Below are 13,313 nucleotides of genomic sequence, written 5' to 3' on the forward strand. Positions count from 1 at the left end.
CTCAATCTCAGAGGTGTTATATAATAAATAATAAGAATAATACCACCTAGCTTTTATATAGAACTTTTCATAAGTAATCTCAAAGGACTTTATTAAGTTAGTATCATCTCCGTTTTATAGATTGGGAAATGGAGGCACAGAATGACCTGGCTCAGTGTTACCAAATTTAGGTATCCTGAGATGCAGACCAGTGCTCTATACACTAGGTCACAGTGCCTCCTCTGTTAACTTTTAAGTCTAAAGAAAATATTTTAAAAGCAATAATTTCCAGTAACTTACATATGCAATTGTGCACCTATCTTGCACAATTATCATAACTGTGTGCATAAATTGAATAAAAGCACTAGCAAAGAGTCCAAAACCTCAAAAACAGCAGTGATGGTAAAGCCTTGTGCATCATCTTTTCCCCACTGAGTGACACTGCACACAGTAACCTTAACAACAACATTAATTATGTTGTAAGGGCCAGATTCTACCATGCAGTCTTTGTTCAAACCTCCCATTGTTATCAGTGGGAGATCCACTGTGAATCAAGGGTAGCACACAACCCAACCTTCATAGACTCTGCCTTCAGACTAGAATTAAAAACGTATCTTGGCCCTCTTCACAGAAAGTTTGACATCCCTGCTTTACATATGACTTGTACTTCATATAACTAGCAAGATCTATAGCTAAGAAAATGGAACACTACTTTTACCAAAGTTTACTTTTTCCTGTGCTTGTTTCTTCTTTATGGAGTGACAGACAGCTGCCTTCCCCAGTTACCTAGTATTTCTATTTCAGTCTCTCCACCTCCCAATTTTCTTGATATCTTCCCCTTCTGCTCCCCAACCCTCATTCTGCCTCCTACTGTAGACCATACAGATTCAGATCACACTGACTTCAGTGATACTTCATGTGGCCACAAGGAGTTGCCTGCAGAAAGCCAGCTGCAGAATCAGGCCCTCGGATATTATTCCAGATCTCAACATAAAATGGTAAGGGACACCAACCTGAAATCTAGTTTATTTTAATATGAATGAGTTAAAAGTAGTGTCAGGACAGTACTATACTCACCCCATAGTACCACTACCAAATTATTTTCGCTTTGTGAACCACCAACACAAGCAGAGAAAACTGTGAAACTGACTATACACAAAGTGCTGTCAGATGCATAGACTGAAAAATTAGTTATTTTTCGCTCATCTATTTCAACTGTAGTACTCTTAAGGGCTATTTGTAATAGTAAGTAGGTAAAAAGTGTTTGGACAGGCATGATTTTTTAAAGCTGTCATATCCCTTTCATAAAAAACAAATAGCTATTTTGATTTTGGGGTGAAGAATGAAAGTTGCTCAGCTTGCAGCTTTGTTTACATACCTGAAATGCTGGACCAAAATGAGTGAGTAAGAATGAAAAACAAACATGAAAAATGGACAACAGCAACACCTATATGTTTACAAGTTGCTGAAGTTCAATCTCTTAATTAAACTTGTTTACCAGAGAAAGCGTCAAAATTCATTTGGATTAACATATAAGTTTGTGCAGTCTGATGAGGAAAATGCATCATACACAAACTTGCTTTTACATCTGTAACAAAACATACCTGTCCCAGTCAAAAGTCCAGCACTCTTCTTTCGTGCATAAGCGCGTAAGTGGTTGGACAGACTAACAGCACTTGTAAACGTCGTATTGCAATGCACACACGTTCTAAGCTTCACAGGCATACCTATCATTCAAAAGAAAACTATAATCCAGTTCTCTCTTCAAAAAATGAAATTCTCAAAGCGTTGTAAAAAGTTTTCTGTAATAAAGATGTTTAAAATATATTCACTGCATTGATGCAATCGTTTAGTATATTAGAAGGATCCAAATTAACCATTATTAGTTTTGCATGTAGCGTTTAGAGCCAAACCATGTTATTTTGAAAGAAAAGAGGGGTAAACCTTGAACCCCCAAGCTTCTCTGGAATTAACACCTATTATCACTTTCCTGCAGATCTCCACAGTATGCAGATCATTTCCTAACCCCAAAATACAATCCTGTGATTTGAATAGCACAATTCTGTTGAGAAGTTTCAAAGCCTGCAACATTCCCAATAAAGAGAATTAAAAAGTCTAGTTGACGAAGTGGTAATTAAAGTGTTTTACCCACAAGACTGTAAAAGGCTCACTACTAAATTAGGCTGCTGATGAAGGCTGGGAGAAAAGGTGGTAAAACACACCACTGAACAGCTGTTAGACAAAACATTTTATTCAGTGCATTTTATGTTCATTACTTTGGATGCGCAATCAATAATGAAAGTTAATGATTTGAAGTTTTTTGCTAAAATCTTTGTGCTAAATAAATGATCAACAAACTAACATCTTATTTATCACAGGAAAGAAAACATAGTGAAACAATACTAAACTCCTCACTTACCAGACAAAGAAACCATTATAATTGGTTTCTTCTCAAATTTACTGTGATACCACATCAAAGTGCTTCCCTTCCTTTTGTCAAAAATACATTATCTTGGTCAATGATGTCAACTAATATTATAGAAAACTTAAAATATGTTAGTTTAAAAATGTCTAGAGCTATTATGTTGGAAAACTTCTGTTTGCAGGATAGAAAGAATCCTATAACCAAGCAGCCCACAGAAGAAAGACTGCTTTTCAGACAAATTACAGAACGAGAATACCTGGTTGGTAGACAATTTTTTAAATTGGAATTGTATTAAAGATATTTGAAATAACTTAATTTTTGCTTGATAAGCAACTTATGGCTACAGAGATTTTATTTTCTTTTTAACTCAACAGTCACAGTGAGTTAGTTGTCAAATTCTATTATCTTAGCCACAGCTAGCTTAAGGGCTTTGTTTATAACTATTAGTATTATGCAAGTGTATGTTCATTTTCACTTAATTTTTCAATACAGCCAAATAGATACCATCTAACATTCAGAAGTAAATGTATTAAATTTGGCAAGCTATACTTCAGTATGTTTTCCCAAATATAGTGAAATCTGTCAAAGAGACAATTCCCTTATTAGGCAACTTCCTGTTTGAAGGGACCACCAAAAACACCCAAATGTACTGAATATAATTCTGTTCCACCTTTGTTAGGCCAAATTAGAAAGTCACCTTTGTTAAGAAACTGCTTTTTGTCAGACAATTGTGTGGTCACTTAAGACAGATTTTACTGCACAGGCAAGTTATTTTTTAAAAAGGCAAACACACAGGTGAACAAGCATTGAGCACTGCCAGATATGCTATACTGTACTGGAATATTGGCAAGAGAACCAGCAAAACAAAAAACTGTTAAGGGAATAAAATAAGAACCGATACTTCAGTATCTAGGATATTGCAGTACCAGAAAGCGGTGTCCAAACTAGGAGCAGAAACATACTAGCTAGAAATTCTGTTTACACAAAGGCGTTATCAAAGAATACTAGTAGAGTTTCCCTAACCAATGGAAACAGATTTTATTGCAAGAGCTGCGTTAAGAATATTGCTCTAAAATGGGGCTAGAGACTATCGAGCAAGTAGTCAAAAATTACAGAATTGTTTTATTAGCACAGTTCTCAGGGAAAAAAAAATCTTTGCCCGCAACAGTCAGGGATTGTGCGTTAGAACCCTGCTGGCAACCACTGTGTTCAAACAGAGCTGTAACTAGCACAGTTCTTCTCCCAGGGTAGACAGGGCTAAAAGGAGAACAGCAGTTTCCCACATCAGCCACAATTATACAACAAACATGCATTAATTTATGCTGAAGAAGCATGTTTGCCTAAAATGTTGAAATTATTCAATAGTTGTTCATAGTTTTGAAATATTATGCCTTTGTAACATTGAGAATAGTTCTGTCAGCTTGGGTAAATGCTGCTTCTGCACAAGTTAGATTACTCTCTGGGAGGTCTAAGGGTTGCACCCAGCTACTTCAACTATTTTTGTTGAGGAGCAGCATATTTTGCTATCAAAGACTGTACTTTTGTCTAACCTTTTCCTTAATTTCTGGCTCCTTTTAAATCACACCCCAACCACATGCCAAAAAATAACTATTTTTTGTTCAAGAGAATTCACTAACGTTGGCAAGTTACACTAGAAGTTTATTGCACTCTCTTTCCCCATTCAATACTTTGCAAAGGAAACAAGAGTTAAATGAACTGTGTTCTAGGAAAAATATTCTACACCACAATACCTTTGCTAATAAATGAAAGAACTCTTTGGAAGCATAGTTAGACAGCTATAAACAGCCTCTTACCTGACTGCATAGTCAAGTCCATTCGTTGCGGCTGATACATCAATGGACTGTCTTCATTTAATGGAAGAACACATTTCTGAACAAACCTCTTCCTTGCAGTTTGATTATGGATCTTTTGAGGAGAGATATCAGGATTCCTTTCTTCTCCTAACCTTTTATTTTTCAGAAGTTCTATCAGTGTAAGTGACTGATTTTTTTTTTCATCATGTAGTACTGTTTTTGTTTCATCACATTCATTTAGGAAACTCAGACCTTCTTCCTCCGATGCAGACACTGAAATATCTTCAGTCTTTAGGCCATTACGGTATGCTTCAAGAGGTATAACATTTTGAGATAAAAAGTCATCATTTGAAGCAAGTTTCTGAGCGACAAATGGTCTGGGAATAATACGGCGACTGTTCAATGCCTTTAGGATTTTTTCATATTTTTCTTCATTTTGCATCATCTCATTTAGAACGCAGATTGGAGACTTGTGTGCATCCCACTTGGTTTTGCCAAGCCTTTTCAGGTGTCCTCGCACATGATTAGACAATCCAATTTTCGTATCAAACCAACCTCCACAGAGCTGGCATGTGTGTTCAGAAGAAGTTTCAGATTTCTCAATAGCTAAAAAGAGAAAATAATGATTTATCAATTTTCCAAACAATTTTGAACATCTTAACTGTACTTAATGCTATAAACTTTTAATCATGAGTACAAAAAACACCTTTTTTAAAGGAAAGAAAACATAATTCATCTTCTTTTATGATTAGCAGACCATTATATCCTCCTCTACCGCCCACTGCACACCCAAATTAAAAAATTGTACCTTTTCTAACTCGTTTAACAGGGGTTCCTGTTCCAGTTCTTTTGAAATGCTGCATTTTGTCACTCGTCGCTATCTGCTCCGGTGAAACAACATGGCGGGCTTCATAGCTTAATCCAGCTCTGTGAAGATGCCCACGGACATGATTAGACAATCCAACTCCTGTTTCAAATGTTGCTGGACAGTATGGACAGGACTTCTTCTCAAGTGATAAATCAGTCCAATGGAAAACTGAGTTATGCTTTGGCAATGCTGTTCCTACGTTTTCTAAATTTTGAGGATCATGTAATTCATGCAGAAAGTTACTACTCTCTGCATCTTCATAATACTCAAAATAAAAACCATCATTCTGCTCATAATGAAGAGAGGATTTATCACCAGCTTCTTGATCCTCCATTTTACCTTTGAATAAAGGGAATAGGTTTACATGATCCTGATTAATATCACTGTAAGATTCATCCTCCATAGACTGTGCAGTGTAATCACATAGTTCAACATTATCCCATGAACTTTCATCCTCCGTTTCATAGCTGTCTTTTTTTTCAGCAGAGTTAAGTTTCTGTAAAACAACAACAGTCATTTTATGTAGAAAATCTGGATAGCAATCCAAATCATCTCCTGTAACAGAGCCTTCCCTCTTAGACTCTTTAACCACTCTTTTTACAGCTACACGCCTACGATCTTTATAGCCTTCTGGGCTTTTGGAATCAAGATTATGAGAATCCATCATAAAACAATTATTATGGGGATTATTTGATGATGAAAATAAATGTAAAGAACTAACAGAGCTGGACTCTTCCTTTTTAAAATGTAAAGGATAAGGATCACTAGATTTTTTAATCATCCTGTAGTTTTCATATTTGTGCCTATATAAATAATTACTGCTTGTTTTGACACTAGCTTTTTGTTTTGCTGCTTGATGGAAATATTTAGGTTTTTGGTCAATGCTATTTTTAATCAAAATAGTCTTGTTTGTAGAGTTTTGATTGCACACACTTACAGCTGACTGTGAAACACTTTTCCGAGCCTTCTGTATCCTGTGGGGTCTCTTGTGAAGTTTCGCAAAGTTACTGGATTGTGAAGCTGAGCCAAACGATCTTTTTACATCTTGCTTTAGAACAGAATTCTTTGGAAATGTAGATGATTGTTTGATCAAATGTTTAGTTCTGCTACCAAAATCTAAAGGTTCTTCAATTATGCTGCTTTTCCTTTTTTCTAATCTAAGATGGCTACCAAATGGATCAATGCACGATGTTGGATGCAAGTATTCCATGTGTTTTTTTAAAATGCTTCTGGCTGATGTAGTAAATGGACACATTTTGCACATATATGTGGTTGACTTTTTTGATGAGCCTACATATGGATCTTTCAGGGAAGTCTTTTTCTGTGTTTTTCTCTGGGACATATCACTACTGATAATTGAACACTTCACTACTGCTCCATGAGCAATCCCTCTATGGCATTCCAGTTCATTTTCTGTCACAGCCATGAAATTGCATTCCTCACAACAGTAATATCTTTTATCCTTTTCATGGGTTTTAGCATGTTGCACAAATGTTTTGGGACAATTGGTACCAAATACACATTGTGGACACTGTAATCGTGCACTTCTACCCTCATCTTGGAGTTCTTTCAACTCCCGGATTTCTTCCATCAGTTTCTGCCTTCTTTCCTGGTGAATTATCATGTGCTTAAGAAGTGAATTACGATCTCGAAATGTCCGTCCACATTCCCTACATGCATAGGGCCTTGGAACATTGAGATGACGGAAGTGACTGTTCCCATCCAAATGATACATCATATGCCTATGCAGGTGTTTCTTCTCCCTAAAATTCACATTGCACTTTGTACAAGGATAAAATGATGGCTCATCAGTACTAAAAGTAGATGGTGATTCTGAATCATTCTTTTCACATTTGTTTTTTAAAGTACTAGAAAGAAAAGTGCTAGTGTGAACTGGAGAAGTATCTTCTGCACATTTGTTAGTAGGACTATAAATCAATTGTTGGATAGCATCAACAGCTTCTAACTCCTCATCTGTTGATTCAGGCTTCACTTTTGTTAATGCATATTTCTGTGGTTCTACTACTTCTAGATCCTCACTCTGCTCTAAATAGTCAACATTTAGTAATTTTGATTTACTGGGAATATAATCTGTATCATCAAAACAGTCCTCTGTATAACGTGTTATCTTGCTAACATCCATTTTTCTTTTTCTCTTTTTCTCTAGACCTACTTTACAGTGAACTGGAGACTTCTCTATTGTTTCTTCATTTGTCATAAGAAACTGTATAAACTCTTTTTGTGGATCCCAGTTTGTATCATTTCCTGATCTGAAACAACCTGTACCTGAGGAAATTCCTGTTAATGTATTGACACAATCATCGTCTACTAGTAAACTTTTGCTATCCTCACACACTTCTACTTGGCTTATTAAAGTGCTATCTGATTTCACACTATTTCCTATAGATTTCTGTGTATCACAACCAACTGAAGCAGAGGTAGGTAGATTTTTAATGGAATGAGTCAGGTTCTTAGCCTGTGCTACATCAGGTAACAAAAATAACACTTGGTGTTGACTTGATTTCTGTGTTGTACTCTTTGCAGGCAGCTGGAGATCATGTACCACTGGCAAAGTTGAGCAGGAATCTGTATGACCCACAGGTTGTCCAGTGGTTAATGAAACACTACCTTTATTCATAATGGAAGTTTTAGTTAAGGTGGAGTGTGAAACTGGTCCATTAACAGCAGTTCCTTTAGGCAAGATAAAGTTTTCGGTAGAAACAGTAGGAGCACCAGTATGTATAAATAGAGACTTCTGGCCTCCACTTAAGGCTTTTTCAGATCTGTCCCTTGACAGCTCTTCCGGCAGAGTCAATATATTGTTTTTCTGAAATGATGTTTCACTCTCTTGTGGTGTAGGAATGCCACTTTTTCCCTCGGAGATGAAATTGCTGTCATCTTGGAGTCCTTCTTTAGCACCAGTAATCTCAGTATTTATCTTTGAATCATCCATATTGCTGGTCTGTCTACTAAGCACATTTATACTAAAAATAAAAAGAAATACAGTAGTTAGACATGCACAGAAATAGCCGATAAAAGCAGTTTTAAATTGATATTATTTCTGCAGCAACATACTGTATTATGATTGGCTGTTTAAAGCTGAAAAATCATTTTGACTGTGTTAAAAACAGTTCAGTCTTTTCATTTAGGAGATTCAGGGTAGACTGTTTTCTATATTAACTTGAAAAATAAAGTGAATCCAATGCTCCTCTCCCCTTAATTTGTGCAACGTTAAGGTTGCAAGATAAAGCATTAAAAACAAACTGAAAGTTCAAAAAGTTAAGTTTGAGATAACAAGATTAACGTAGCCACATTACACAGCCTGTATACTTTATGATATATTAACATTAACATTTTCCAAGGAAAAGAAACAGTATTTCCTATGTATTTGCAATGGGCAGGCAGTAACCTTAACTTGTGGAATTTCCAAAAGTGCTTACACCCTGATCTTGCAGCCTTGACACCATTTCCTCTGGCTAATGTCCTACAGTTTGTATTTGTTTAAAAGGGAAAATATGGTGGAAACTGGAAGTAATTGGCTTCGGCAGCTTAACACCAGCAGAACTTTTAAGGCCCCCAATCCTGCAAACACACATTCTTAACTTTACTATGGGGAGTAGTTCCAGTGATTCCAGTGGAACTACTCACAGTAGTAAAGTGGTTGTAGAATCAGGGCCTAAATACCGTGTTCCATATCTGTTGGGTTTGCACACCTTACAAACTTCACTGGCTTTGCACTTGTCAATTTACAGAAATTTTCTATTATTCAGCGTGTAGTTTTTAATGGTTAGATCTTAATTACCGTATATACTCGTTCTTAAGCTGAATATTTTTGGTAAAAATGTGAGGCATCAAAGAGCGGGGGTCGGCTTATGAACGGGTCTACACCAAAGTTTGATGATTTTAAACTCTATGGAATCACTGAATAGAATATCTAATACATTGCCATTTTGTTTACCTGGAGCATCTGCAGGCCTGGAGCCCCGCAGCTCCCTGTGGCCGTGGTTCGCCATTCCCAGCCAACGGGAGCTGCGGGAAATGGCGCCACTTCCCACAGCTCCCATTGACTGGGAACGGCAAACCGCAGCCAAGGGAGCTGAGGGGCTCCAGGCCTGCAGATGCTCCAGGTAAACAAAACGTCCCAACCCGCCGGTGGCTTACCTTGATGGGCCGGGAGCCAAAGTTTTCCAACCCCTGAAATATAGGGTCAGCTTATGAAAGGGTTATACAGTTTTTGCTATTTTACCTATCCATTTGGGAGGGGGGGGGAGAGGGTTGGCTTATAAACGAATAGGCTAATGAACGAGTATATATGGTAAATCAAAACCAACTTTACAACAAAGTAAGAGCAACAGTGCTTAATGAGGATATTTGCAGGTAATTATTTAAAAAAAAAAAACAGAAAAAAGGATCTTCACTAGTTTGATGTCTCCCTCTCCCCCAAATTATCCGCCAGTCATCTATTTATACAATATTTAATCTCCTGATTAAAAAATTAACTAGTACATGCAGGTAAAAAGGGCAGGAAAGTATTAACAAAAAATACTGAAAATACAATTTATAAGTACATTAATGTGGATTACAAAGCCAACGGAGAGATCATTTTTAGCTGTTTACTATAAACATTCTAATCTACACATTAGTGGTTACAGATGTAAAATTACAGTTGGAAAAGAATAAAGGCTTCCAAGATCACGATGTTAGAATTATTTCAATGAATTTGCATCATCAGAAAAGTCGAATGCTCCCTTTAGCATCTGCAGAGTTAATCAAGAGAACTTGTTCTGTATCTGAAAGCATCACCTACTTCAAGGTGTTTGCCACAACAGACCTGACACTTACTATGGAACAATTTATTAAAACCTTTGTTCTGGTGGTCAAGGAACTCCCCAGTACCAGAAAGAAGAAAACAAAAACCTAATTCTAGTCTATGAGCATTGATATAAAACATGGCAAAGCACACTGAGTATACAGACAGACCTGGGTTATTTGAATCAGTTAATGAATTTAAATGTGTCTTGCAAGAAAGAGGAGAAGTTGGGTGTCTGTCTTTCACTACTTGCTTATGCTACATAAAGTTCACCTGAAAGATTTTTCCCTCCTTCCTCCACACCTTTCCTCAACTCCAAAAATATTTTTTCTTTTACTTGGTTTAACATTAGGATTTCCAGGCCCATTTAGAATGGAACACTGTGGCAACTGGAGAGCAAGTGTAATATGACATCTCAAGGGTACAAAAGGTGAAAGTTAAGCAACAGAAATGGAGAGAAAATTTTAAAAGGTGTATCAAACAGGGCACCCAAAACTTGAGGCAGCCGAAATTACTAAGCACTTTTGAAAATTTTGATCTTTGTTATCTGTTTGTTGTTAACACCTATTTAACTTCAATTACTAATTAACATTTTGAATAAAGAAAGCCTCTGTTAAAGTCATCACCTACACTCCTTCAATTAAAGCGTCACAACAAACATCCTTGGCTCCTCCCAATGGTCCTTCAACAAAACCAAGGAAGACCACACTTGACATCCCTTTTTCCTAAAATTAAAATTAAAAATAGAAATCAAGCAGTAAGTTAAAGAAAGCACACTTTCATCTTATTAACAAATCAAAAACTAGTAAAATGGACCCACAGTGTCTTTTTTTTAAATCCTTTATAGTTTTCACTCTAAAGACAATCTCCTCCTCCTAACACAAAGCCAGCAAAGGCCTCATGGAAATGCAGCTGCTATACTGCTTATATTGGAGCCAATTTACAGAGAAGGAAAAGCACAGATTTACCAAGCCACACTTAATTTTCTCCCTCTGCCCCCCCCCCCACTTTTTTACTATCGTATTTTCCTGGCGTAGTTATTCTGTACCACCTTCTAAAAACTAAACTGGGCCTAAAGAGTGTGAAAAAGAAATGATAATACAAGTACTGCTGTATAATGAAAATAGCTTTTATTACATGCAATATATATCAAAAGTTTCTCTTCATTGTATCAATATTCAGAACAATTCCATTTAAGTAATATAGTGTTACTCATATCAGTGTGCAGTCACAAATACATTAGGTATACATTAATGACAGAACATTGTTTAAACGGATTTATGCCATATCCTTAAGTAAACCTAACCAGACAAAACATCAATTTTTAATCCTTCCATTTCTCCCATTTTCAAAATTCTATTAAATGTTGAGATTAGCAAATTTCCACAGTAATTAAAAGACTTATAATAAGATCATATTCAATGTTATCACCCTAAAATGGCGATAATGCAGCACCCAGCAGGAGTCTTTACATCACATACACAAGTTAAAAATGGGTAGCACAAACATGCACTAAAAAGCAATAGTGCAAATGTCAGTTAAAAGAAAAGCAAACTCTAAGGATGCTCCACAGTTTCCCTGTCAAATTTCTCATGGAATAAGTATAAAATATTGAACTCTCAATCATATGTTATTCAATCATTCTGAAATAGAGTTTAGAGATTTCATCTTTTTAAGTTATTTATTCTGAAAAGATTTGTATTTTTTTCATCTTATTATATTCACAGAGGTAGACAAACGTATGCTCAGTCAATTTGAGAGCCTATATTAGTTTTTCTCAACAGGAAGCAATGTTGCTAACGAAGTGGTAAATTCAGTGTTAATGAGTGGCTTCACTGTTACCACCTCTTGAAGTAAAACCTTCCATGTTCCATGTTCCACCCATCTGTTCTGGTGTTAGGGGTTCAGAGAAAGAACAGACGCTTCCCATTTAAAGCAACTTCATTGGTACCCCCTGAACAGCAGGGTGGCAAACTGAGAATATCATGTCTGCTTGGAGATTGCAATCCTCATTATCAAAATGGCTTCATGAAAACTTTCCACAAGTTCAGATGAAGACACAAAACCATACTGTTGCACACGTGAAATTGTAAATGCATAAAGACTTTAGTAATCTAAAGAGAGCATTTAATTTTATTAAAATTATGGAACATGGAAATATTACAATCCAACCACCTCCAGCTAGAAATTTACTTTAATGGTATGATGAACAACAGTTTAATTATATCAGATATTTTTATTTTTCATAAATAAATTACTTCAGGTGTTATATGTTTATGAAGACTGACAATGAGTCAGAAAGGGCTCGATCAAGACTACCAAAATTGATAAGAGTCTTTCCACAGACTTCAGCAGGCTTTGGGTCAGGCCCACAATGCATACTACTCCAACACTAAGATGTATCAGATCATTTTAAGCTAGTTGTAGCATTCTCCTACCTATGAACCAAGTGTTGGTGCCAATCAGCTGGCACCAAAGGATGAAGTAACTTTATGTTTGCAATGATTTTAAATATCTTTTTGTGAGTGCATTGGGAGGTGGAGATTTGAGGCTGAAATTCAATACTTAAACCTATTGGGTTTTACTTGAATACTACAACATACAATCGCCTAGGGTCACCAGATGTCCTGATTTTATAGGGACAGTCCCGATTTTTGGGTCTTTTTCTTATATAGGCTCTTATTACCCCCCACCCCCTGTCGTGATTTTTCACAAGTGCTGTCTGGTCACCCTACAATCGCCCACTCCAATATCCTGAAACGGATGCAATAAAACAATATGCAGGGCTAGATGGTTTTAATAGTGTTCTATCCTGAGCTTTCAATGTCCTTATTTTTAAGAGAATGTTTATGTTTGAACCTCAAGAGGAATAGTGACCTACTGAAGTGTAATCTGATCCAAGGCACTTTCAAAATTAGGTGAATCAATAGAGCAATTAAGATTTAGCCAAGATTGTATATTATTCTTAACATGCAGTCATAGCACACATCTTAAAAAACTTCATGCTGTACACTGTACCATGAAAGCATAAAACAATACAAACTGATCCAAATGCACAGTAGTAACTTTTAAATATACTTGCACAGTACTAGCCACTTTAATATGTCAGGATTTAAATCACCTCTTTCTTTGTAAATGCTGAATGTATATAGTATCCCCCCTCTCCCCCCATGTTAAGCATTGTCTCTCTTTTTCTAAGATAGAGAGCTGAGCTAATTTCAATTTTTTTTAAAAAGGTACGACTTCTGGCTAAAATCTTGTATAACAAGTCATTTAGATTGCAGCAATGCCTAAAATATGCTATTATTTTACAAACACAGAATGACACAGTCCCTGCCTTGAAGAGCTTACACAATATATACCTGCAATATCTGGCTAATAAATACTGATAAATTACTACAGTAGTGCTATCATCCA

The 13,313-nt window shown here is 36.3% G+C and overlaps 1 protein-coding gene across 7 annotated transcripts in view; it reads right to left on the bottom strand.

Annotated features, from left to right (window-relative positions):
* The window catches only part of ZNF644 (zinc finger protein 644), a 75,333-nt gene that overhangs the window by 9,571 nt on the left and 52,449 nt on the right, over window positions 1-13,313 (bottom strand). For 3 of the 7 annotated variants that reach the window (XM_045027532.1, XM_045027531.1, XM_045027533.1), the window contains exons 4-7: window positions 10,527-10,621; window positions 5,027-8,070; window positions 4,219-4,824; window positions 1,584-1,706 (exon numbers count right to left, since the gene is read on the bottom strand). In XM_045027532.1, the coding sequence (XP_044883467.1) occupies window positions 1,584-1,706; window positions 4,219-4,824; window positions 5,027-8,070; window positions 10,527-10,612 (3,859 nt within the window). In that variant the 5' untranslated portion in view covers window positions 10,613-10,621. The remainder of the gene's footprint in view (window positions 1-1,583; window positions 1,707-4,218; window positions 4,825-5,026; window positions 8,071-10,526; window positions 10,622-13,313) is intronic. The other 4 variants (XM_045027536.1, XM_045027535.1, XM_045027538.1 and 1 more) reach the window with 3 other exon arrangements.

Source organism: Mauremys mutica, chromosome 8 (assembly GCF_020497125.1).
Source record: "Mauremys mutica isolate MM-2020 ecotype Southern chromosome 8, ASM2049712v1, whole genome shotgun sequence".
Lineage (NCBI taxonomy): Eukaryota > Metazoa > Chordata > Testudines > Geoemydidae > Mauremys > Mauremys mutica.